A 26,833-nucleotide genomic window follows, 5' to 3' on the forward strand; every position below is an offset into this window, starting at 1 on the left:
AATACATTTTAAAACAGTAATATAACCCATTTATTTATGTTGAGCTATGTTGACTTTTGTCGTGCTCTGCAAGATTTCCTCCAGAAAAAAGAATCTTCTCCTAAGTCTAGTCTCTGGCTACACCTGTACCGTGTCAGCCTCTTCCGCTTTGGCTTTTTTCTCTCGCTTTGCTTTCTTCTTCTTCAGATCCTCAGCCTGCTGCCTCTCCTTAGCTTCCTGTGTTTTGTCTTCATTCAGATCAGTCTTGTACTTTTTTCATTTTTTCTTTTTGGAACTTTTTCTTCCTTCTTGCAGCAGCCTTGGTCTTCTGTGATCTTCTCATTTTCTGTGGTCTTGGCCCTTCATCTTTTGGTCGATCTCACCTTGCTCTGCATAATGACCTGCTCAATTTCCTTACAGTAGCAGGAAGTCTAAGAACAGTAAAAAAGATCAGATTGTCTGTGTAGGAATTACAGTTCAGTGGTAATAATACAAGTTATAAGCTGTCACAGTTAAATTATAGCTTTAACGTGGCAACCGCATGGTACCTGGAGGCCATCATAAAGGCATCACTTGTGCTTTGAAGCTTCATCCATTCATTCCTCAGCCATCCGTTCTAAGAGAAACAGCAGCCTCTTCTTTTCCAGTGCCAGCCCTCCTTCTGTCCCTCATCTGTGACCCTCTTTACCTCATAATTCCTTTGAGGGAAAGAATCTCTGTATTTGTCCTGCTCTTTGTTTCTGAGGGGCTCCATTGCTGCTTCCAGTCTTTGATTCTCTTTCTGTCATTCTTCTTTCTCAGACCTTTAGAAGGTCTCCAGCTCCATGATGTCTTGCAACAGCTCTTCTTTTGTAATTCTCATCGCCTGCTCTTTCTGGTGTGCCTCCTCAGCCATCTCAGTAAGGACCAGTTTAGGCTTTTCAGTTATGGTCTTACCCATGACTGCCCTCAAAGCCTCACTTAGTCAATTAATTGTGTAAATCTTTTTTATTTTTTTAAAGATTCATTTTTGGGCTTTAATCGGACAGGACAGCGAAGAGAGACCGGAAATGAGCTGGAGAGAGATTGGGAGTGGGATCGGGAAATGACCAGCGAGTCAGATTCGAACCCGGGTCCCTGTGGGCGTTCAGACTCATTTGTGGTACTGAAGAAACCGGTATTTGAGATTTATAGTTAATAAGGATATGCCATAGTCAATAATTCAATGTACTTTTATTTGGACTTAAGTTAGAATGTAATCATTTCTGGTTAGAGAAGATAGATTATCCTGAGGAGTGAGGTGTGACAAGTGGTCTCACTCCCTTCCCCCATGTCAAATCAAGGTGCCTTGTGTAAGATAAATTCAGTTTAGGTATGAATTTATTAACATTTTATTTCTATTAACAATGTATGCCCATTTAACCAGTATAACTGAGCAGTTGGACAGCAGGTTTCAGACAGAGGGGCCTAAGATAACATTCAAAGAACTGCTTTCAAGTTCAAGAATGACCAGTGACATAAATTCCAAGGTCATAGGGCACCCTGGGCAGGAGACAGAGGATATAGGGAGACGATCTGTACCAGGGAGTGGAGATTCACAGAAACTTAATGGTCAGGCCAGAAATTACGACTGAAACATGCAAGTCACAGAGAGGCGTATACGTGTGGGGCCCAGGAAGCACCATCAGTGAAGACTAGACTTATAAACCATTGTTATCACATGTAAAATTCAGAACGCGTTCTCCAGCCGTGGGTGACAGAGCCATTGTGAGCTCTGCATCTCCGGCTGAATCTTGTCAAATCTTAAAACCAGTAAACTCAACTGTATCAAACCAAGTGCTACGTGTGGCGGTCCATTACTCTGATTTCTCTGTAAACCAGCACGCAGATAGATAATTTAAACTTAACACTTGTCTCCAAGGCCTATTGAATATAGGGTGACACCCCTGTTTCTCAGAGAGTATTTAAGAGCAAATCCTTCAATGGATAAATCAGATGAGTCTGAGGTGAAGCTTTGAGTGAAACTTCAGGCTTTGTCTCCCTTGGAATGGCCACCATTGTACACAATTAAACCTGAATCCTGACTGATTAAATCTAAAGCAGCTTCCACACTGCCCCGACAAACGCCAACATTCTCCAACTAACGCCAACATTCTAAAGTTGGCAGTTGTTGGCAGTAGTTGGTACCTGTCTTTAGAATGTCCAGTAAACCAACTGCCAGCTCCACACTGCTCAGACTTTTTCCAACTAGCTACTTATTTTTTCAATTGTGTGTTAAATTATTTTAAGATGGATGAGGTTGATACCTAGATTAACGTTTGCTTGTCAAAACATATTTGGAAAACAAGTAATTTGATTAGGGTGCCTAAATATTTGCACAGCCTATTTTTCACATTTGATTTCATTTCACACAACTAAACACTGCTACACTCAGTGGTTAAATTGGCTTTTGTGAGGAGTCGGAGCCCTTGTGTGCGGTCAATGGTCATCTTTCAAAAGCATCTTTATTTATATCACTCTTACTTACATTATGAATGAATGCATTATTACACTAAAGGGGCTCTTTTTCCACTTCTAATGTGTAGGGGTTGAATAGTTTTTCAAACAGACAGGCTACAATTCAATGTATTATCTTTTTAATATCATCAAACAACATTAAGAAACCTATTTATTATTAACACATAACAAAGCTGCATGAAGAATATCAAATGTATGTTCATGAGTACATTAGTGCAGCTATCATTAAAACAGACATTGGTATGTATACAGTATATCATCACTTGTTTCAGGATCATTGGAATCTATTACAGTTTTTCAAAATTACTTTGCACCAACAACCTTAAGTTAGCCTATGTGAACTTAAATATTGTGTGTAATTCAGAGCTGAAACCACAACATAGGGACACATGTCCTTATATTATATTATCCTAGTATTTTAGCTAAACTGGTATTGTCAAAAATATATTTTTAAGCAAGTATTGGAAAACTAATAGTTGAGTTTGATTATTTCAGTTAGGCCTATATTGCAAAGATCATAGGAATCTAGGTAACACTGAAGACCCCTTTGTTAGTCAATGAACTATGAAATAGGCTAACTAATTGTGTAACTTAATTGGAGACTGTAAACAGAGGCAATATTTAATTTATTTGTCAAAATTGGGATTATTGGCCTGATTATACAGTATGTGAGAAGATCATTACGTGAAGATCCCCATCAACATGTAAACTGGATAATTTGATGATACTCTGAAGACAGCATAGCGTCAAGAGAACACGTAGGCTACAGGATTTGACATTTGCTAGCGGCTAGCTAGCCAGTGGTTTGTATGGTGTTGCTTGCTTTTTAGTGCGGGCGTCATTGGCCATCATATGCGTTTGGCTGTGCCCTTGTTCACCTATGGATATTTGCTCCTTGATGCGAGTTCAACTGCACTTTGTCGCAAAGTTGTGCCATGTTTTTTCTTTGGGTTAGATAGGATGGCTAGTTGGCTATTAGGTTATGTTCTGAATGAAGGCTAAGCTGCTTGGCTGCGTCCTTTAAGTTAGGTTAGTTTATTTGTTGTTTCAGGCTGAAATGTCAGTGTGAATACCAAAAACAGATCATAGAACACTAACCTTCTTCACACATTCTAGCGGTGGCGCTTTGATGGACAACTTATTAACAACAACAATTATCCTTTAGAAAAACGTCTTAACAATCACCAAAGATTATAGGTGTCGATTTTTGACGTTCACTGACGTGCACTTCACGAGAGAATCAGTAGAATGCCTCTCATAATTCCATGTATCATTGATGGGCTACAGTGTCTTTGAGTAGTCTTGTGAGTTATATAATATCATATTGCAATGCGTTTGGTCAGGAGATGAACAAATATTAAAAGTAGTATATGATTATTTTACACTGAGGGAGACGGGTCTGAGCTCCGGCGGGGTTTGTTGTGGATCTAAGGAGTCGGAGCGCTCCGGCCCAATTTAACCTCTGGCTACACTAAATACCTTTGTCTGGAAAACACCCCAGTACTCAGTGTTAACTAGAAAATGAACAATATACCACTGTGATCTTTTTTTGGTGAAGACAGAGTAAATTATCATGCAGCCTCAGAGGGGTGCCAAAACGTTTTCATACAACAGCATAAAAGCAGGCGGCGTGCATATTAATATTTCGAAAACCAACGCGGTACGTGGAACGAAGTGGGAGTGGCCGATAGCTAACATAAGTGCAAACGTACTCCTGTAAAGTGTCAACATTAATTTTAATATTTAGAAACACGTTTTCTTGCAGTGTTAAACGAGTCGTAGAAGTTGAAATACCGGTAGACATATATGTCTCGAAAATCGTTCGTTTGGGGAAGCTAATACATAACGTTAATCTATAAATAGACTAGGACAAACTGGCTGATAACCATCATAACTTCGACATCCAAGAGAGCTCGAGGATGTAATGCACGCAAGTTGAGCCTAGTTGTCAAGGTAATGAGCTGTCAGAATGTTGGAGTTCGTTGGAATGGTCAGACATTCTCCAACTTTACCCGATCCGACCCGATCCGACTAAACATGTTGAACTCTTCCGACAATACCCGACTAACGCCAACATTCTCCAACTAACACCAACTGCCGGCCCACACTGACCCGACCGTTGGAGAATGTTGGCGTTAGTTGGAGAATGTTGGCGTTTGTCGGGGCAGTGTGGAAGCTGCTTAAGACTGGATCTCCAATATATGGTATAACATTAAATACTATTAGATGGAGGTCCCACCGAGATACACTCTTGTATTTGCTGATTCGAGTTTGCGTGTGTCCTCATCACCCCGGTTGGCAAAACACGTGTAAGTACTTTTTTTTAATTCTTAGTGCTTACCTAATTTTGGGAAATATGTGCCATAGATTCCAGTAATTTCCAACAGGAAGTCCCTGTGTGGAGATAGACAAATTTGAGCTTCCTTGAAGCTCCATATTCAAGTGTTCTGCCAGAAACTGGAGTAATTCTCCCCTGTTCTGAAAGACACTCCACGGACTTACCAAAAGTTCCATTCAGGCTCTAGAAGAGACTTCACCAGTATCTGGTGCAACACAGTCTGAGCTGGGGTTGTGCATTTGTTCCACGGATCTAGTTTTGCCGCTCAGATATTTAATCCCAAGAGAATAGAAGTGTTTGTGTTCATAATGGGTGTTTGGAAAAGGATCTTCAGCGTTTAAATATTTGAATTTGAATTAGAATGTGTAAATTGTTTACATTAAATTGTCGAGACCTAGTTCTTGGATTTGACCAGCCATGATTCAAGCCATAAGATTCCTTCGAGTGTCCAGATTTCACAATGCTTTTGAAAAAGTCAGATGTTAAGACTGCTAAATGTAAGACTGTTTCTATTCACACAAAAGTTACAGACAGCACTCACACATACCATTTAATTCACACTTCAGATACAGCCGCCCCTGTGACCTTGATGGCCCATTAGGCTGAAGTGAGCACACCCTAGCCAGATAGCAGGACTACAGACTTTAAGCATTTTGTGCCTACACATGATTTTCTTAACCCAAGTTAAAATCATTGTATGAAGTGTTACAATTACGAGTAATTGTAAGCATATTTTTTTGGAACAAAGTCTTCATCCTGCATAGATGTGTTTAAGGTACATGAAGAACATGGCTGAGTAATGTTCTCACAGCAGATGTTAAGACTGCTGTTAGATCAAAAGGGGGAGGAGCTGAGATGATAACTGCAGAATGTGTTTTTTCTCAAAACAGGTTTTAGCTGCTGAATTTCTGACTTCATCAAATGATCCAGGAGCACTGAATTAATTAAGGAATGCCTTAAATGGTTTGGCATTCAAGGGCCATTGGAATCTGGATGAAAAAGGCACCTTATGGAATCATTCTTTAATTTAATACATCTTGCTTCCTTTCTTTTAGGGATGGACACCTCTGTCTCCTGAGCAAGCGAATGAATGTATGTGTGTCTGTGTGCCGGCCGGCCGTATGAATGCACTTACAGGACTGTTTAACCTACATTTGACCACTGACTTTGTCTTTAGGTGAAATTGTTTTCTCTTCAGGAAAGGCTAGATTTGCCAAGTTGATCTTTGCCATGGAGGTATGGAGCCAAATTCTGTGTTTCATGTGGGCGTCTTTTCAGGCCCTGAACTCAAACCTGAATGGATATCTAGGATTAACTTTACATTGTGGTTAAAACAATAAAAAGATTTTCTCTAATTTTGCATCTCCTTAATTTCTTTATTAAACATTTTAACGTCCTGCTAAAACTGAATATAATTGATGTGTTAAAGGCAGGCTATCCATGTATAACAGGGCAATCTTGTCCAGCTGTTGAGGGAAGCAAATTGATTACAGTATTACTGGAGAAAATCTGGATGTTCAGGAGGTAGAATTTCTTTATTGGGTTCTCTATGGCAAACCAAGTTTAAGAAGCCACCTTCAGTCAAATGTCCTTTCTTTTGAACTGTTAAGCTTTAGGTGTGTTTTTAACATGCTGCCATTGGTTATTCCAGAGACTCAAATGCTCCTTAAAATGGACAAAATTGTAAGCACCCTGCATCAGTGTTTCAATGATCTCCTGTTAACCACATATAGGCAGGTTTCATTTATATAGCAAGTTCTTAAATTCATTTCAGATGGTGTATTCTAAAGAACATGGAACAATACAAAAGCCAAAAGGGAGGAACTGTAACTTCAAGGTCAATTTCAAAAGTAAATGCAGTGCATTTGAGCAGCCTACTGCAAGCGTCTAAGAACAGTTGAGTCTTGCTGGCTACAGGTACTGACAACATCCTTGATGTCATCTGGAAGTTGGTTCTGGAGCTGAGCATCATTGCGTAAAGCTGATTCACCTTTTAATATATCTTTAGATGTGACTGGTCTTACCAGCATATTTTTCTCCAGTGATCTAAGAGGTCAAGCAGGTGTGGACTGCTGAAACGTATCTGAAATTGACTGCTGGACACTTGCTGTGATCTGTAAGGGATAATGTATATAGTCTGTATATTTCAAATACACAACTGTTTATATGTAATTTTACTGTAAAAAGACTACTACATATAATACCAATTCTTGTGTCAGCCTAGGGCGTAAGCAAAGTTATTCAGTTTTACACATTGAACAGCCATTATATTCATTTAAGTGGCTTTATAAGGTCTAGTTGATGTTCTAAACTGATATATAAAAGAATATATATATATACAGTATATACTATCATAGTTACTGTATATATAGTTACATAACTCACCCAAGGCGATGTTCATGAGCTTTAAGAAATGACAGCCACCCTTATGTCCACAAAGTTTTATTGTGTAGATGAATTTTCCAACACCACAGAATAAAAATTACACCAAGGAGCTTCATAACATCAAGAACAATAAAAATATACATTATGAAACTATGGTATTTTGCTAATCTTACCTGATTACACAATATTACAAACAGAATTAAAAGCAAAACCACTACATGTTTTAACATGTACAGACTCATGAATACAATCATTACACTGTAATTATATAATCTTACAATAGCAATGCAAAATGCAGTTTTGTTATTTTTACCTGATTACATGATATTATCACGTCCTTACATTTTTGTAATATGTACTGTCACTATTGCAATTTCAATTTCAGTTTAACACAAAATATGAATTTATTCAGACGTGTTTTTCTACGCATTAGTTTAAAGTGCAGTGTCAAAGACAACCTTCTCATTCTCATGTTCATAATCATCATTAGAATGCTCCCTCAGTATTGTTGCCAGAGTACCAACTGTACTGTTAGGATCCAATAATTTAACAAGAGGGATATTTACACCTCTTTCCTGGAAGATCTGATTCTGGAGAGTCATAGCTAACATGGAGTGAACACCAAGAGTCGAGAGGGATGTTTCCTCATCTAGCTCATCATACTCAACACTGATGGTTTCACTGAGCACAGACCGGACATATTCACTTGGTGAAGACACTGAGGTTTTTTGGGCTGATACATGATCAGACATTTTGGCTCCCCGGAGACTGTCCTCCACTATTGCTCTCAAGCGCATGTAGAAGAAGGTGTTTTGAGAGCGAACATGGAACCGAATGCTTGTGAAGTTGAATTTACACGCTGCCTGTTGTGGTTTGTTTAACAGGAGGCATTGCTCAAGGCTCTCATGAATTTCAGAGACGTCCAAAACCATCAACCCCTGTGCCTCAAGAAACTTCTGAAGTTGCTCTTTGTTCAGCAGAAGACCAAGGTTCAGGGCCCCCCAGTTGATGGACTGGCCAGGAAGTCCAAGGTTCCTGCGGTACTGACAAAATGCATCCAAAAATGCATTTGCAGAGGCATAGTTTGTCTGAGAGGCATTTCCCAGGAATGAAGCGATAGAGGAGTAGCAGACAAAATATTCTAGCTCACAGTGCCGGGTGGCATGGTGCAGATTCAACACACCATTCACTTTTGGACACATGACTTTCTCATAGAGGGACTTATTGAGGCCTTCAAGAAGCCCATCGTGAAGCACAACTGCACTGTGGAATACTCCTCTGATTGGACAAGTGGGAAAACTCTGACCAACCTGAGTGACTGCTTGCTGGACATTTGCAGAATTGGACACGTCACATTTAAGGCTAGTAATGACGGCAGACCATTGGTTCTGGACATTGCTTATGTCATCCAGGACCTGTGGGGGAAGGACTGCTCCTGGAGAAGATAACAATGTGTCCTCCACCTCTCTGGGCAATGAACTTCACCGTTTCAAAGGCCCAGCCCAGACAGTCCACCGGTCACAATGTTACACTGCCTTCTTGTGGAATAGCTGCTTGGGTTTGGGCAGCAAAGGGATATCAGACAGATCAGTGCTGTTTTTTCAGCATCAGCACCGGCAAGTGTCTTACAACTGAAGTAAGATTCTAAATCCTCGATGGGAAGGATTTGAAAAGTGGACTTCTTAAAAGCCAGTGACTTCTTGTCCAACTGGCATTAATCTGAGCCACCGGTAGATATGTGGCTTGTGCATTCGCAGGGACAACTTTTGCAAAAATGCTGGACATGGAGATGATCCGCATATGTTCACCTCTGCAAGCCCTTTGAGTGAATAAGGTGTTTGTGTACATGTCACAAATGATAATGGTTTCTGTATTAGTGGACATTTCCCCACTTTTTCAACCATAGATTCATGAAATGGAGGAAGTAGAACAAATGCATCAACTTTGTCAAAACGGGAGCTAGGATCAGCTCCTACTGTGACATTCCACCTTGTCTTTTTTGCTGTGAGCATCAGGATCCTCACAAGATTAGAGTCAGGGGCAGAGGTGATAATGCCCAAATGGCCGTGTTGTTTTGGCTTTGACAATGCATGATGCAAGACCTCCATGCAAGAGCAAAATGTGACAGGCATGGAGCTTCTTTGAAGACGGGAAGTTTCTTTGTTTGTAGCAAACCTCTGCTGGAATAACACTTTTGAAGCTGCTGCTATGGGGTAGCAGGCTGCAATGTGGTCTCCCACTCTCAGTTTGCTCACACTCTTCCCCACAGCTGTGACTGTGCCACTGAAATCAAGAGCCAGGAGCTTTGTGGTTCTGAGATGTGTGTTTATTCCAGTATATTGTCTGGCCAAAATTGAAGTCAGAGGCACTGACTGGAAGTAGTCTGAGGAATGCACACATATTTCATTGAGTTCAACCTCAACATTTTGCTCATCAATCTGACCAGCCTCTTTCTCAAATGGAATGGCTGACAATCTGGTCATTTTATAAGGGTCAGCCGTCTGCAAAGAAAAGCATTCTGCCTGTGAACAGTGATCCTTACTCTCAGGAACTATGTAAGGCTGGTGTAGAGGTATGAGTAATTTTGTGGCTGGAGAACTTGCCCATCTTTCACCACCAGTTCTGGGTATTTGCTGCAGGGGGTAGGAGGTCAGACCTGCGAAAGGGCCCCGATGTCTTCAGATGACACAGAGCTAATGTCAATCAGCTGAAAGGAGAGGTTTGAGATCTCGCTGCACATGCTCGTGTCATGCCAGAAAGCACAACCCTGGACTTATGTGGATCTATTCTGTCTCCAGTAGACTGATAAGTCACCACTCTGATGGAGTGTGAGAAATTAATATCCTTCAGATAGACAAACTATCTGCCGGAGAATTCTCACAGCAACCGGCAATGTTCTCTAGGATTGTAATCAGCTTCTCGGTTGGTTATGTCACCATGACCCACATGAACACAAACCTCTGATTGAAGGATCTGTTCCTCACATCAGGATCTTTCAGCCCTGAGAGCATGCTGGGGAATCCATGATTCAACATACATTGGCACTTTGTAGGGTAAAAACCCTGGAGGCTGGGCTCAAAGTGCTTTTTCAATGCTTCAGAGACCCCTAACTGGTCAGCAAAGACCAATGCTCTGGGGAACAAAAATGGCCTTCACTGCTTCAGACTTTATTGGCAACAAACAGTTGTTATGGTAGAAGTACTCATCCACAACTCGAGAGCGACTTCCAAGGAACCTGACCATCAGATGCTTCAGTTCAATCAAAACTGCACCCTCTTTGTCTGTGAAACACCCACAGATTTCAAAATCATCTGCTCCCACAGTCACTGCTCTCAAATAGACTACCATTTCGTTCTGCAGAGGCTGCATGACTGTTACGTCCCTATTCTTGAGGGAAACCCGGGCCGGGCAAGAAATCATGGACTGTGACAGGCACCAGCTGCATCAAATAGTCTAACACAACGGGATGAATGTGGTAATGTGTAGCTGAGGAACAGCTCCTCAGGTACAGTTACAACAGAATAAGCTTCCCTGAGGTCCTCTCCATAGTACACATCTCCTTTGTTCCTGAACACTGTACCATACTCAAACCCCCCTAGACAGAGAGACTTGTAGAACTCATCAGCATTTACAACTGACTGACATCTCTGGCGGATGCTGTCCAGTGCTATTCTCTGCTCCTCAACAACCCTCCCTTGCCTGTGCTCCACTGTGCCAGAGGCATAGGTGGCCGACTGGGAGAATATTTTGAAATTGGTCAGATTATCTGCTGGTTCAAGCTGTGCTTTCATGTCAGGGGCGTTCTGGCTGAAAATAAAAGGACTCTGAAATTGATACTGAGCTGCAGCGTGTTGAGTGGGACCTTGGGTTTGGCATTCCATATATGCAGCAAGGCCCAGCTCAACATAAAAGGCCCCTGGAATGATTGCAACTCCATTATTTTTGTGTTCATACAAATACGACAGTGAGTCAGATGTCAGATCACAAGTGAAGGTATTACCATCTGTCCTAGACTTGGATATCACAGGATGGCTGTTAGTGTTGGTGTTGTGTGCTGACTCAATAATTACATCTTTTTTAACATTGTCAAACTGATATCTTGGAAATGGTGTTGGTAGGGCCCTAAAGCCTTTGTAAAATTGGTCCCAGTCTACATTAAACCCAGTGTCAAACAATGTTCCTACTGTCATGAGCATTGCCTCGTGATCTTTTTCTGGCTGCACAGAGGAGAGAACTGTAACATCTTTACCCAGAGTCTCTATGATGTTCCTCTGCAAAGCTGGTCTTGGGCCGATCTCTACAAAGACCACATTCTTTCGGTCTTTGGCTGCTGCTCTCACAGCTTGTTCAAACAATACAGGCTCACGGATGTTCTGGGCCCAGTACTCGCCACTGACAAAATCTGTAGGGGACACGGCATTTCCTGTCACTGTTGAGAAGAGTTCTGTCTCCTTGGCATGTTCTTGCATGATTCCTATACGATCCCTAACCTCCGATAGAATGGAGTCCATCATGTGACTATGGTAGGCAGCAGGAACATCCAAAATGCGAAGAAAAGTATTTTGGGATTTGTCACTGCTGCTTATATTTTGGTGTAGTTTGACAATGGCCTCTGCATCCCCTGATGCTGTACAAGACTGAGGACTGTTGTATGCTGCCAGACAAACCTTTCCTGAGTAAGCGGGCAGAAGATTTAAGACCTCTGGACACTTGCCATGTTGCTGACAACCAGGCATTTTCCCTCCTGTGACCCTTGCTTTGGTAAGCACTGCGGTTAATCGGATGACTTTCACTGCATCCTCAAGACGCACAACAGGCCAGAGCAATTGAGCTAGCAGCAACCTCTCAACAGAATGCCCCAAAGGACAGGGCATTCTGTCTGACACCCAGTGTTTCAGGAGAGTAAGCAATAGCAACTTGGATAGCCCAAAGAGCAGTGGGCTTGGGATGACTCAGGCTTTGAGAATCATCATTTCTAATCTGTCTCTGCCCTCCTAGCTGTTCGTATGATGCTTAACCTTCGTAGCCTTTGGAAAAGAGTTTCAATCTCCTTTTACTTCTGTTGGAAAATAGGCCTCTTCTCTGAGGAGCTGCCTGCACATTGCCTCTGTAAGTTACACCATTGCCACAGAATACAAACACTAATTTGGGGTCTGCTTTTGACCGGACTATCTTTTTGTTGAGAGCAGATCTAAGCTGGTCTGTCAAGTCTGTTATTGTGGTGGAGTGTAAGGCCATTCTGTATCTGTGCTTTAAGTGAGTTCTCCTGCATGCTGATGTGTACGCTATAGCTTGGAGATCAGCCATGATCTCTTTCTCAAGTTTATCTGCTGTGTCTTCAATTGTCATGGTAAGTGATTTTTCAGAGGCTGCAGAGAGCACAAAAAACTGATGATTTTTGCTAACTGAAGCTTTTAGTATTTGTGGCTGTTTGTGCTGCTGGACAATTGCATGGGCATTGGTCCCACCAAAACCAAAGTTATTGATTCCTGCCACTCTTCCATCTGGATAAGTGCTTTTCCATTTCTCTACCCTAGTTGGTATTCTGAGATTCAGAGCTTTTGCATCTATGCTAGTGTTGTCTTCTGAGTAGAACACTGATGGAACAATCGTCTCATGTTTCATCATAAGGAGCACCTTAATCAATCCTGCTACACCAGCTGCTGATTCAGTGTGTCCAATGTTACTTTTCACAGAGCCTATAATAAGAGTCTCTGATCCTGGGGGTCTGGCTTTGGCAATAACGTTAGAGATGCTGCTTGCCTCTATTGGGTCACCTACTGGTGTTCCAGTCCCATGAGCCTCTATGTACTGGACACTCGTCAGGTCACTCTCTGTGGAGTAGATCCTGCTGAGAAGCTCTTTCTGCTGAACCATGGACGGCTTGGTGATCGGAGTTACAGTGCGACCATCTTGGTTTACTGCAGTCTTCCTGATTATGCCCCAAACATGATCAGCGTCTTTAAGAGCCTTAAAGAAATACAGATGTGTTTTCAAAATGCAGCTAGTTTAAAGCTGACCCCAACTCCAATATTATTTAACCTCCAAAGGTACCTTTTTCAATGGCTTCAGCAGGACAACTCCACAGCCCTCCCCTCTGCCGTAGCCATCTGCCCTGCTAGTGAATGGTTTACTGGTGCCATCGGGTGATATCATCTTGGCTTTGCTGAGGGCCACAAAGACTCTTGGATCAATGATGCAGTTCACACCACAACACAGGGCCATCTCACAGTCACCTGCCACATTAAACACAAATCAGATCAGTGAGTTTTCAACACTTTCACATGTAAAATCTCATAGATGTAAAGTAAAGTTTTATAGACTTGAGAGTCTCCTGAGTCATACTCTTCACACTAGGGTAATACATGAGGGGTAATAAACCTTGTTTTATGGCCTGGCATGCAATGTGAAGAGCAACAAGAGATGAGGAGCAGGCACAGTCAATGGACAGGGAGGGTCCAGTAAAGTTGAAGGCGTAGGAGATCCGATTAGCAGCGATGCTCATAGCTGATCCAGTGCTAGTGCTGTGGTTGATGATTTTTGGGCTGTCATTCACCCTGGACAGCTCATAGTCTCGGTTCATCAAACCTAATATAAAATAAACAAAGAAAAACAATCCACAACAATGGACCTATCAGAGAATTAAGAAGTACACCTACATGAAAAAAAATCATTTTCAGAAATGTTTCAAGGATATGGCATGACAAACATAAGGTAAATTATGGATAGAGGATATTCTGAAATTATATTTGATTACTGTGTTATATTTCAAGCATATGTATTTAGCATATTTCATTAGGATATAACTATGTTTTCTTTTTTTTGCTCCCTCTATGTGTGGAGGGCGCGATTGTTAGGTGTATAGTGTAGGGCCCGCCTCACTGAAGACCACAATACCCATAATTCTCTGCTCAACCCCCACACCTTCTCACCTTTCCGCAACAGTATTGAATATAGCAGTACTGTAAATGGTTACGCGTTCTCGCCTTTAAAACCATCGGCGAAAACAAAAGTCGTTCTCTCTAAAGGTGGTTTAAGACCTGACGAGCTGTCGCAATCTTTCTCCACTGGATCTGTGCCCTGCGCTGTCCATCGGGCATCAAGAACGCACCATCAGTTGCCAAGCAAGAGCGATCTTAAGAAAGACTGGCATCTGGGCAGAGTTAGTCTTAGAGGTGTGTTTAGTTTAAGTGAGAAAAGTGTTGTCATTTTAAATAATGTGTTAGATGTGCACACTGTAAATCACATTGAATTCGGTCTTTGACCGTTCATTATTTTTTTTTGTCTTGTTGCTAATCTGATATATAGATCGTGCATGCACCATCTCTCTCTCTCTCTCTCTCTCTCTCTCTCTCTCTAACTCCCTTTTATCTCAATCTGAACACACACGTCCACATTGTGATTTCAGCAGGGGCGGTTTGTCCTTAAGGCCGATTTGGGCGGCGCACTGCCAATTCTGTCCGATTCTACCACTGCTACAGTGGTTATGAGTGCTGTAGACCATCTGATCTGCCTCTGAATGTCATTGTCCAATCAGGGTTAAGACGTAATTCGAATGGTCCCACCACTTTTGGGGCAATTTCAGCCAGGTTGAAAATCGCCCAAGACGTCTCTCATACACTCTCATGTAAAAAAAAATTTGTTTTCACATAACATGGCTTTCAATGCAATTTACATGGGTTCCGGGAGAGCTCTCCCCAACGTGCTTTTGTCATACGTAACTGCGTATAAGTACATCATACTCCTTCGATCAAGTTACATTCTGTTAAGATGGCTAACGTTCAGTGTTACAACTCCATTCTCTCTTTGAAAGAAACTCCTTTTAGTTGGCATACGTATCAAGATAAATTGACAACAAAACAATTAGGACCTCCTAGGCCATATGTATCCATTCAACAGGTTTCTACAAAGAGGGTGGGGGGATCCTACACCCGAGGATTTTACAAGAATTTGTACGAAAGAAAATCGTGGCTAGCAGGCTGTGAAGTGGCTATCACGGTCTGTGTTTCTATCAGATTACTTAATGATGCAAACACACTCAGTGGCAGTGACATGACCTTAAACATGACAGTGAATGTGAGCAATGCTTAAAAACAAGTCCATCCCAACCTGTGGGCATGTTAGCATTCCCAGGCCAGGAAACAGATCTACTTCACCAAAACACCTTTCAAACCCATGCAAAGCCTTTTTTCCTTGATTTAAAAATCAGTGCTATCAATCAGTCATTCAAAGTAAATCATAAGTCAAATTATTATCACCACTGTCTTCCACCTCTGTAAAACATAGGTAATAGGTCACTAGACAATAGGGCATCAGACATTTGCCACTGTATGCTTTATGCTTTCATTGTCTGGAAAATTATCTTTATTTCTGTGATCCTGTACTTTTGCAATCTCTACTACTTTACCTTCATTTATGTATTTTGTGGGAATATGACCATGTTGTGAGAAAACACAAAATAAATTCTACGGAAAACATACCATCAGGGATTTCATATGTTTTAGAAGAAACTACAAATTCACTTGTGACATGTGTTTATCATTGTGAGCACATTGGGGGCACTATAGATATTGTAATATGGTGTCCACATCATATCATACACTACCGTGGTGCAATACTTGTGGAAAATAATTTTGAAGTATGAAGCCCTGGCCAACCTTACATATGCCTGGTTACTTGACAACGTGTACTTATCAAAGATCTGACCATCAAACACCTGAGATAAAAAAATAAATTAAATAGTCCTAAGCACTGATCAAAGTGCACCTTACCCAAGAACACTCCTGTTCTGGTGCCACTGGCCTTCTCCATGGGTATCCCAGCATTCTCCAGAGCTCTGTAGGAACACTGCAGCAGCAGCTTGTGCTGAGGATCCATCTGGTCTGTCTCAGCATCGGTGATGCCAAAGAATTTGTGGTCAAACTCATTAAACCTAGAAACAAAAGCAAGAATGCTTTTAATGTTTAGATTATGTAAATTCATATAGTACAGCAGTTTAAATATGTTTTAGACTTGTCTAGGCTGGATCCATGAGACAGATAGATAGATAGATAGATAGATAGATAGATAGATAGATAGATAGATAGATAGATAGAGAAAGAGATAGAGAGATAGATAGATAGATAGATAGGGGTTCATAAAATCAGTCTGTAAAATGTTATAGTAGCCATAAAGTGCTAGATCACCAATGAAGTGTTAAATTACCCATGAATGAGTGCAGCTTTAGAGGTGCGAGATTTCCCAGGTTTGTTATCATCTTGGTCACACCAGTAGGAGCAGTCAAACCTCTCATTTGGAATCTCAACCGTACAGTTCTTCGCATTCCGAAGTACATCCCAGAAGTGGTCCAATCCCTCTCCTTAACGTTTATGTATGATAGGGTGGAAAATATAATTTAGTTGATTTACACATAGCAAGTTCAATTCATTTTGGGATGTTGTGTAGACGCAGTGATAAATCAACCATCTCATTTTCTTTTCTCTCTTTTACATTTACATTTAGTCATTTAGCAGACGCTTTTGTCCAAAGCGACATACAAGGGAGAGAACAGTCAAGCTAAGAGCAATAAAAACCTGGTGTAACAATAAATACTACTTTACATAAGAAATAGAAAAACGACATAGAAAGAAAAAGAAGTGCAGGAATGTAACTGCTGAAGTGCAAGTTAAGGACTAGTCATAATGCCAGTTTAGGAAGGGAGGTGCTCTCTGAAGAGTTGGGTCTTCAAAAGCTTCTTGAAGGTAGAGAGGGACGCCCCTGCTCTGGTAGTACTAGGCAGTTCGTTCCACCAACGTGGAACTACAAATGAGAATAGTCTGGATTGCCGTGCTTGCACAGACGGCAGTGCCAAACGACGCTCACTAGACGAGCGCAGCGTCCTGGGTGTAACATTTGCCCTTACATCATAACTGTAAACATGCTTAAATACCACAGCAATAATAGACTCACCTCCCGGATAATTGCAGCCAATGCCAACAACGGCAATTTCAGCAGTCTCGTCATCCATGCCGCAATCCGTAGTTCAGATGGTTTGCGACTGTCAAACAGAGGCGCCTGTTCTTACTAGGAAAAGGTCATCAGAAAAATTTGACGTTTAGATGCTAAAACAGGTCAGTGATTCACCCACCATTCAAACGAGGCTATCGAACGTATCTGATGAGTATCTGATGTCTCTTTTTATAACAAAGGAGGCGTGTGTTTTCGTAGTTAGTGTTTAAAGTGTCTACAAGGACGATAGCAATTGGTAGTACTGTGTAGGGAAGGAGGAGAGTTTAAACACCCAGAATTCAGATATTTCATTCAACACAAGGGCACAAGTCCCCCTTGCGTTAGAAGTCTGTACTGCATAAGACACTGGAGGAGAATTCAGAACCTCCATCACTCATTTTGGATGGTGTTTTATGCAACGTAGCTCTCAAGGTGCAGTGATATAGACTACATTATTGCTGTAAATATTCTCTATGGTAGTTGGTATGGTAGCATTAATACTATGATTACCTTTACACATGTTCTTTATTGGTAATGGCTTGATTTATGGTATGTTGATTGAACATTTTTCTGCATCCTTTCTTCTCATCTTTACGGACAAAGAGATCTGATGCTTATGTCTTGTCATCTTCCTTCGGTAATGGAGGGCGAGCTATCTCTGTGTGATAGTTTGATCTAAACTTTGAAGCATCTGACTGGCTTGCTTCTGCTTAGCTTCTCTCTATTAAACCTAACCTAACAGGGGACTATCCGGAGGTGACTATCTTGCTCATGCCCAATAAGGGGATTCACTGCAGTGTGTTTAGCAGACCAAAGGATTGTTTCACCTGGAATAAACTGCTGTTCATTTCTACATCTGTGAATACATGATTTTAGATTAGTTAGCAAGATTAAGTTAGCATTTGTCCATTATCATCAACGTAGGAACTGGAGCTGGAAAACTTATTTAAAGTTGATTAATAAGACCACCACCCTTGACTTTTGCTACTTGTTATAGATCAAAACATATTAAGGTCAAATACTATGTTCCACTGCCGACTCAGAGGAATGGGAGATATATGGGGGATACGGTAATGAAATAAGGTAAAAATGTCATTCTTTGTAGTGTTACCTCCAGATCTTAGTCAATTTTTTCCCTGTATCCGGTCATGTCATGTCGTGTTTTTTGTGTTTGTCTTGTTCCTTGTTTGCCCACTCTTTACCCTAGAGCCTGTGCTCCCTGGTTCCTGGATGACTGACAGGTTGCTGAACCTATTGCAAACACTCCCTGGACACTTCTTGACACTTACCTTGTCCAGTTATATATTTAATTGAAAACAGCAGTGCCCAGAAGCTGTCACTATCCTGCCCAGTACCTCCAGATCTTAGTCAATGTTTTCCCTGTATCCTGTCATGATGTTTTTTTGTGTGTGTCTTGTTCCTTGTCTGCCCACTCTTTACCCTAGAGCCTGTGCTTCCTGGTTCCTGGATGACTGACAGAATTTCTGGCTCAATGGATGGTTGACACATAAACAGATTTAATGGCACTTCCTTACTGGCAAAGACTATTTTATAATTTTATTTTTCTTAATGCACTTCCATGTTTCTAAAGAATAACGTAGGCTATTACTTATTCATGTCAAAACCCATTCTGTAAAGAATTTAAAAAAAATGGTTGCTTTGCAGTTCAAAGAAACTATTTATTTTTACAAAGAAATATCTGGCTTATTAAAACAGACATTAATGGTTGACACATAAACAGATTTTATGGCACTTCCTTACTGATAAAGACTATTTTATGGTTATATTTGTTTTATGCACTTCCATGTTTCTGAAGAATAAGGTAGGCTATCATCTCCAGGCTATCATTTGTATCCAAAATACATCGATTTCAATAAGGTATGATACTCAACATTTTGATTAATGTGGAACAGCCAATATGTGCCATTATCACTATGTAGGTGTAGTTCCACCATAGACTACATTACCCACAATTATCTTATCACCTTAACTTCTTATCTACATTTCATTGGGACAGCATTGGTTGCAATAAAGTTGTAAAAGTGACGCATTTTTGCCCTTTAAAAGCAGTGGCGAAATCGAACTTCTCTCTGGCGGTGGGTTTACAACAGTGAACTCCATTCATAAAAGAGATACCCTCACTGCAGAACAAGAACAAAGGACAATGCAGCCACGACTCGTATCGAACATTTGGCCAAAGTTCAGAATCTACTTGGACTCGTTTAGTTGCAACCTAAGTTTATACCGGTAGAATTATACTGCAGCCCAGCAGTTTCTGAGTAAGAGAAGGTGACAGGCTCCCTTTTCGTTTCTCTACGTCGACACAAAGAACTTCTACATCCTTCGAGACCCATCGGACGACCACCAGGTTGTCCCCAGTTTCAGCTGACGAGCTGAGAAGGACACGGACACTTCCTCGAACCTACGTTCCACATTACTCAATAGAAGGCAGCAAAAACACCGTTGATCGTTAATCAAGAGTGATCCAAGTAAGGCTGACATCTGGGCAGAAATTAGTCTTATAGGTGGGTTTAATATTTGTGAGAAAGTATTGTTGTTTTATTTCATTTATGATTTAAATGCGCAATCTGTAATTCACAGTCTTCACGGCCTTTGACCGTTGACTATCTTGCTTCCATTTTCCGCCAACCAAGCACTTCGATTGCCTTCACTTATCTGGTTGTTTCATGAAGTGTAATAGACTTTGTAATGAAATTGTAATACGCTAGTATTGTGATACCATACTAAGACTGTAGCATAGTGGTACAACTAGAGTTTCCCATTAATAGTAATTTAATTATAAAACTTTAAATACTAAAATTATTACATTTTATGTGACTGATTTAATTAAACTGATATAACAACCCCAGTTTCACCTACAACTAGTAACTGTCTTTCACAGGTCAGTTTGCCTTTCTGTTCCACCACACAAGGAACATGCCCAGGCCCTTTATCTCCGTTAGCTGGCTATGCATATGCATTTATTTTAACAACGTTCATAATGTGATTTACTGTATACACTGTATATACTGGAGAGTAAATTAACATCCGTTAAACATAATTAATCCATAATTTAATTTGACCTTCTATGGAAAATGATATAATATTCCAAATGCACCAAATTGACACCCAAAATCTGACCCTCATCCTGAGTATAAGAATGTATAAGCACAATATAAATGATTCTCCATGGACGTTACTGTAGATATCTAATGTCAGTATATCTCATACAGACAGAAAGTATTTGTTTTACGACAAAAAAAAAAACTACGTATTTGACCATTTAACGTAGTCTCTTAGTGTATCCTGGCTGAACCTGACTTGACAAAAGGGAAGAAAATACCCTCACACACTGGCCCCTTCATGATGACTAATGACCCTGCTTCTCTACACAGGAACTAGGGCGTGGGGCACTCATCACATACGTGGGGCTAATTCTTTAACCACAGAATGGGTTAGAAACAGATAGTCATGGAAGCAGAATATTCAGGAGCATTTTATACTCCCTGTAGCAAAGGGAGAGCGTAGTCACCCCACCAAGACTTGAATCCGGGTCAACAAGGTGCCAAACATGCATTCTGACCACAACGCCAAAGAGCCTGGCTTGTTGGTATGGCAGTCAGAGCACATACTCATGTGTAGTGACGGCACATCTAAAAAATGGTTTTGGATTAGTTTGAAAACTGTCTGTGGGGATAGTTTTTCTTCAGTAATTACTGTAAATTGGAGACATTTGTGTTTGTGATGCTGAATTTGGAATTATTTGCATATTGTTTGGACAAAGGTTTTGGATTTCAGCCTCGGTACACAACACCAGAAACCATGTGATGATCTGAATGACAAAACTTTTACTGCATTTGCTTTCAGTTGGACAACAAAAAATGCATACATAAAATTACTCTTACAAGCAGAGTGTTGGTTGACAGTGGGGTGACATAGCAACACAAACATGCTGAAGCATCAGAAATAACATAATGAGGAAATGATGAAGGTCAAATGACAGTATTTATGATACATTGCTCTCACAAACAGAATGTTACATACAAAAAAGTGACTGAAGCTGATTATTACATTATGCTGTGTATATCAAATCAGTACATTAATGTACACACAGTTCCAGTTCCTCCCAATAAGAAGCTGTCTAAAGTCTTTATGTAGTCAAGTAGGCAATTTATAAAGATACAAAAATATATTTGCACTGTATAAAAGTAACTACAACTTAAGGACAGTCAGGATCTTTACTGTAGTCAGAGTTTTGTGTGGAATTAATGCCAGCTGAATGACCCGGAAAGTCAGGATAATTATGGGAGGAAAAATGTGCAGATGTTTGAATGCTTGCAGGTCGACATGGCAGCCTTCTATTAAAGGACGTGCTGTTCATTATTTGGGAGTGCCCTGGCCTTTGCCCTGGCTGTTGTGTAGTGTTGCTAATAGTCATTGGCTGGACCCCAGGGGTATCAACATGTGTCCTTGAAGGCTTTTCATCTTCAACACCACTGCTAATGCCACAAACTCCAAAGAATGTTAGAAACACTGGGATAAACACAAGGCCGTGGACGGCCCCAAACAAGATGACTAGAAACATGATCTTAAAGAATGTTCTGAATATGTAGCTCTTTGCTGCTGAGAGGACAACAACACCAGCAACAGTAGAGACAGCTCCTTGTATAATTGGATACCCAAGGTTGTAGAGAGCGTCTATGGCTTTCCCATTGGGTGTTTTTTCGCTGCTTGACACAAAAGCATAGGAAATGTGTGCAGAGAAATCCACAGAAAAGCCTATGCAGATTACCAGGTTGATCATAGAGATGGAGTCTAGATTAACATCCCACAAAGCCATGAAACCAGCTACACCCACTATTACAGAGGCAATGGCAAAGGTCACCCATAGAGAACAGAGAGGATGTGGAATCAACAGAAGAGAAATTACAAGCATCACCGCAGTAGCTACTACAATATTTTGGATAGTATTTCTAACAATGACTGCATACTGATCAAAGTAAATGAAGGCAGGGTGGTAGACTAACAGATCTATGTTTTGCCCACAAGTGGAAGCTGTGTCTCTGAAAAAGTTCAACATGTTCTTTTCATCAATTGCAGTGGTGATGTTAATACTGGGGATGAATAATCGAGAGGCCAGTATTTTGCCACTAGAAATATTAACATCCGGATAGAAACCTCTAATATTAAGAAATGTGGTCAAGTTTCTTATGAATACATTTTTATCTGAAATATCTAAACCAGTAGAAGCTCCATATCGCTCATAAGAATCAAGCCAAGATATAGTCATGTTTTTGGCAACAAAGTCAGATGATTCAAATTCTTTCAGGCACACGTTAAGGTTTTCACGAGCACTTGTCTCCCAATACTGGAAGTTTTCATCTTTAATAACTAACATGACAAAGGGGCCGTAAGATGAGAAATATCTGTCTTCATTGTCATAATAGCTAGCGACATACGAATCATCAGGTGCTAGATTTTTCAAATCTATGCCCTCTTCCATTTGAAAACAGCCATAAATACTACCAGCCAGATACCCTACATAGAGAAAAACCACAAACACCTTGGTCCATATAGTAGTCAAGAATGGTCCATAATACTTTTTAAAGAAGACATTGATTGGCATAATCTCCTCTGCACCTGTCTCAAGGTCATAAGTACCACCAACTGAGCAGGCATTGCTCTTCTTGTCTTCATTTGGAGTTTCAACCTTCCTGCATGTCAGCCAGTGTCTGTTGCTTCTCTCTCGTCGTCCATTCAGCGCCAGACAGGCACCGAAGAACGTGATGTTGTAGATGTAGCAGAAGAGGATGGCTGTTCCGGTGTACATGCAGAAGGACTGTACAGAGCGAAAAGGCGTCAAGAGGCCAATGTAGAAGGCCAGGGCATCAGTCAGAGTGGTGATGGTGATGGAGACAGCTGCCTCCTTGTACGTCTCTGCCATGCGATCTTCTACCTTGTCATGAACCCTCGTCCTCTGCCAGCATGAGATCATGATGAACATGTCATCCACACCAATACCTGGGGACAATCGGTATTTAAAAAGATCATACAACTGTATTTATTAGCTAATAATGCCATATTAACCACTGGGCGTGATGAATGGGAAATGCTTTATGTTGGGAAAACAAACATAATGAATGTATTGAATAACAAAGGTGATGACAAAATTGCTGTTTTACCGAGAATGAGAAAAGGGGCACTGGCAACAGGGATTGAAAATGGCATCCCACAGAAGAGAAGCAATCCAAAACTGGTAAGCACAGCAAGGCCTGTAGAGAGAACACCAGCCAAGGCCACCCACACTTTGTTTCTCACACAGTCCCACCTGAAAGAGAGAACCCAGTACACCAGCCAAGGGCCATGTCACCATCTCTGAGATACACATAGCCTCCTCATGCCATATAGCAGTCTAAAGTGTGTTCTAACATCTTTGCATGGATTTGGAGCTACAAAAAACATATTGGGATGAAGGTGACCTATCTACTCTATTAAGCTATGCATCTCCAACAACGAGTAGGCTTAGATCATGGCACATTTTAATGGTGTGTGACTGATGGATGTGTTTTCACATCCAGCATTGCTGTAAACCTACCTGAGACATGAATTAACTGCAATGTTAATGGCCAGAAAGTACGTAATGGAGAATAACGGAATAACTGTCTTTGAATTCCTCTGAAATTCTTCTTGTCTTGAAATTGAAGTGAAATAAGATACAGATATCTGAAATAAACAGATTAAACGGGTTACCTTTAATAGCACAAGGGAATAAAACAATGTCTGTATAAAAGCCTGAAGCCACACACAATTCTCGCTTCTGTTCATCTCAGTTTTGGTATCTTTTAAATAATAGAAAATCTGAACTGCCACTGCACTTTGTATTGCTTGCTGTTCGGTTTCACAGTTTCGCCAATTGTTGATCCTAAAAACTCGCCGTGATGAAATGGGTAATCAATAGATGTTGTAACAGCTCTGGATAAATGCACTTGAAGCGCACTCTCCCTTTTTATTCGCACAGAGATCTATGTGCCTAATTCTGTCGTTATGTTTCGTAGCCTACTTTATGGTCCAAATCGTGGTACTTTTCGAAACAGTTCTTTTGAGAGAAGGTCTTTGTTCGAAGAATTTAGGAAGATCAACGACGTGTAAGACCTATTGTGTGACAGCCTGTGAGGAAAAATAACATACTGTGATAAATAACAAAACAGACGAACTGACACCTGGGTAAAAAACAGGTGAATTAAAATGACAATGCGCATTGTATTGATAGTGACTAATTATGATAAACTATTTGTTGAAGCTGAATATTTGCAAGATTTTTAATTCAAGATTAAACTGAAATTGCATTTACACCAACTGAAACTGCATTAGCTTTTTGTAGCACAGGTGAAATTGGAAATCACTAATCAGTTGTTATCTGTTCATAGACATGGAAACTGATTTGCAGCTTAAAGAAAGCATCTTTGAAGTATCTGACTGCTTAGCTTCTCTCTATGAAACCTAACCTTACGGGACTATCCTGAGGTGACCATCTTGCTCATTTTATGTGATTTTGTACATGTGATCAGAATTTAGGTAACTTGGGAAAAGAGTTCCAATTGACTTTTAAGGATTTCCTCCTTTCAATCCATGTAAATAAATGTGAAAGGCGTACACTTCTATCATAAGAGGAAGATCTACAACACACTGGAATCTTTTTCAAATTTCTGCCCTCAGAATTACACCTGTGTAACGCTAAATATTTTTAATGGAAAGGGTTACCTTTAATAGCACAAGGGAATGACACATACTTACCATGTCGACTTGGATCTCTTCTGAAAATGTCTTTATAAAAGCCTGCAGCCATGCATCGTTCTCGCTTCTGTCCCTCTTAGTTTTGGCATCTTTTAAAAAATAGAAAAGCCGAACTGCCACTGCACTTTGTATTGCTTTGCTGTTTGGTTTCAGGGTCACACCGCCAATTGTTGATCCTAAAAACTCGCCGCGATGAAATGGGTATTCAATAGATGTGTTGTCAGCTTTGGATGCAATGTCTAAAACTGCATTTGAAGCGCACTTTCCCTTTGTATTCGCACAGAGATCTGCATAGATTCCTCTTAATTTTGACGTTATGTTTCGTACTTTGTGGTCCAAATCGATTACATTTCGAAACAGGTCTTTTGAGAGAAGGTCTTTGTTCGAAGAACTTTGCACGATCAGGGACGCGTAAGTCCCTTCTGTGTACAGCCTCAACTGAGAGAATTCGTCACTGTGAGGAAAATAAGTTTTGACATATTCTCTCTCTGTCTTCGCCTGACCGTTTACTGGTGTGAACTGGTCTTCGATATCGTTTGCTTCACTGTCCGCGAGAAAGTAAAACCCCCCTCCGAGACCCCCGGATAACATCAAAGGTAAAACTAAAAACACCCACGGATGTTTTCCCACGAAAAGACCAAGTTTCTGAAAGCCTATTGATATAGGCTTTTCAACGCAGTTTGTGTTGCATGCACGCATTTCTAGAATCTATATTTTCAACCTAGGCAAAGTTCTGAGCTCTTCGACTTCTTTCCAGCTCTCCAGTTATGACAAGGGCATGTCGGAGTAAATTAACCCGTGATGAATAGTTGACACATAAACAGATGGCACTTCCTTAATGACAAATGAGAGGGGGATTTGTGCCCTTGTGGGACCGGTACAGCTACCTTAGATATCTCAGTGCTTCCTTGTAGTCGGCATACCACAGAAAACGGGGGACATGATGTCACTGTGAGAGGTTAATTTAATGAATAACTAACTACCTATAACTAACAATTATCAACCAAAGAATCCAACAATTTTCTGAAAATGCACACAAAACATTAAGACCTTAAAAGACGTTATGTATCTATCAGAGATGATTATTTTGAATAGATCCTGAGTTTTAAAAGCTTGCAAAACCTTTTTGTGTTGAAGAGGATTTGGCACAGTTTGTATTTTTCACCTTACGGTGGAAACCCATGACACCGTTACGAGCGACGCGATATTCTAATCCCATGCATTTCAACGGGAGCCAATCCATTGTGACGTAGACCACCTTTTTGGGCGACGCGACCGATAAAAGTTGGAAAATGTTGAATCCTATGCAAATGAGGAGCGATTTTTTCCGCAGCGGCCAATCAGAATGTTTGGTGTCGTCTCTGACAGTTTGAAAATGCTATTTCCACACGCTACAACACGCCCACTCAAAGTGATGGAAGCGTATCGCGTCGCTGTCATGGGTTTGCACCGTTAGACCCATGGATGAGGCACGTCTTTGTTGGTTTTATGCACGTCATTTGTGTCTCTGTTTGGTCATGTCTGTGTGTACAATTGCAGGATGATTTGTGATACAGAACATCTCCAATCTGTTTCTAGAGTCTGGAAACACACACACACACACACACACCAATGTGTAGCAGGCAATGCCTGCTCAGTTGGTGGTGCTTATGACCTTGAGACAGGTGCAGAGGAGATTATGCCAATATAAACTGCCCAACCATAGATACAACAACGCATAACTGGCTGGAGACAGCCGCAACACCCGCCGCATTTTCGCGGGTGGGCACTCCTTTTTTATCGGTAGGCTAGTTATAGATATGACAATGCGCTAGGCAAAGCATCTGTAACCCTGCCCCATGCCTGACTTGGTTA

At 40.9% G+C, this 26,833-nt stretch overlaps 2 protein-coding genes and 1 pseudogene across 2 annotated transcripts; all 3 read right to left on the reverse strand.

Annotated features, from left to right (window-relative positions):
* Positions 1-7,280: 7,280 nt before the first annotated feature.
* LOC105907121 lies at positions 7,281-17,649 on the reverse strand (annotated as a pseudogene).
* Positions 17,650-21,241: 3,592 nt separating this feature from the next.
* On the reverse strand, positions 21,242-24,560 carry LOC105910880 (patched domain-containing protein 3-like). Its single transcript, XM_031583853.2, has 3 exons — positions 23,781-24,560; positions 23,368-23,513; positions 21,242-23,206 (listed from the first exon to the last, which is right to left on the reverse strand). Exons 1-3 carry the CDS (start codon positions 24,008-24,010, stop codon positions 21,405-21,407), a joined length of 2,178 nt encoding a protein of 725 aa, XP_031439713.1. The 5' UTR covers positions 24,011-24,560; the 3' UTR covers positions 21,242-21,404.
* A 51-nt stretch (positions 24,561-24,611) lies between these two features.
* Positions 24,612-25,991, reverse strand: LOC116224390 (patched domain-containing protein 3-like). Its single transcript, XM_031583854.2, has one exon. The coding sequence runs from the start codon at positions 25,676-25,678 to the stop codon at positions 24,920-24,922; it is 759 nt and encodes a 252-aa protein (XP_031439714.1). The 5' UTR covers positions 25,679-25,991; the 3' UTR covers positions 24,612-24,919.
* Between the last annotated feature and the right edge of the window lie 842 nt (positions 25,992-26,833).

Source organism: Clupea harengus, chromosome 17 (genome assembly GCF_900700415.2).
Source record: "Clupea harengus chromosome 17, Ch_v2.0.2, whole genome shotgun sequence".
NCBI classification, from domain to species: Eukaryota; Metazoa; Chordata; class Actinopteri; order Clupeiformes; family Clupeidae; genus Clupea; species Clupea harengus.

Excerpts from the sequence above, each read along its gene's own strand:
- LOC105910880 (XM_031583853.2), bottom strand. The coding sequence starts at position 24,010 with ATGAACAGAAGCGAGAATTGTGTGTGGCTTCAGGCTTTTATACAGACA. Across the intron at positions 23,514-23,780 it reads GCAGTTAATTCATGTCTCAG|GTGGGACTGTGTGAGAAACA; the intron begins GTAGGTTTACAG and ends TCTCTCTTTCAG. Across the intron at positions 23,207-23,367 it reads TGCCCCTTTTCTCATTCTCG|GTATTGGTGTGGATGACATG; the intron begins GTAAAACAGCAA and ends GATTGTCCCCAG.
- LOC116224390 (XM_031583854.2), bottom strand. The coding sequence starts at position 25,678 with ATGCGTGCATGCAACACAAACTGCGTTGAAAAGCCTATATCAATAGGC.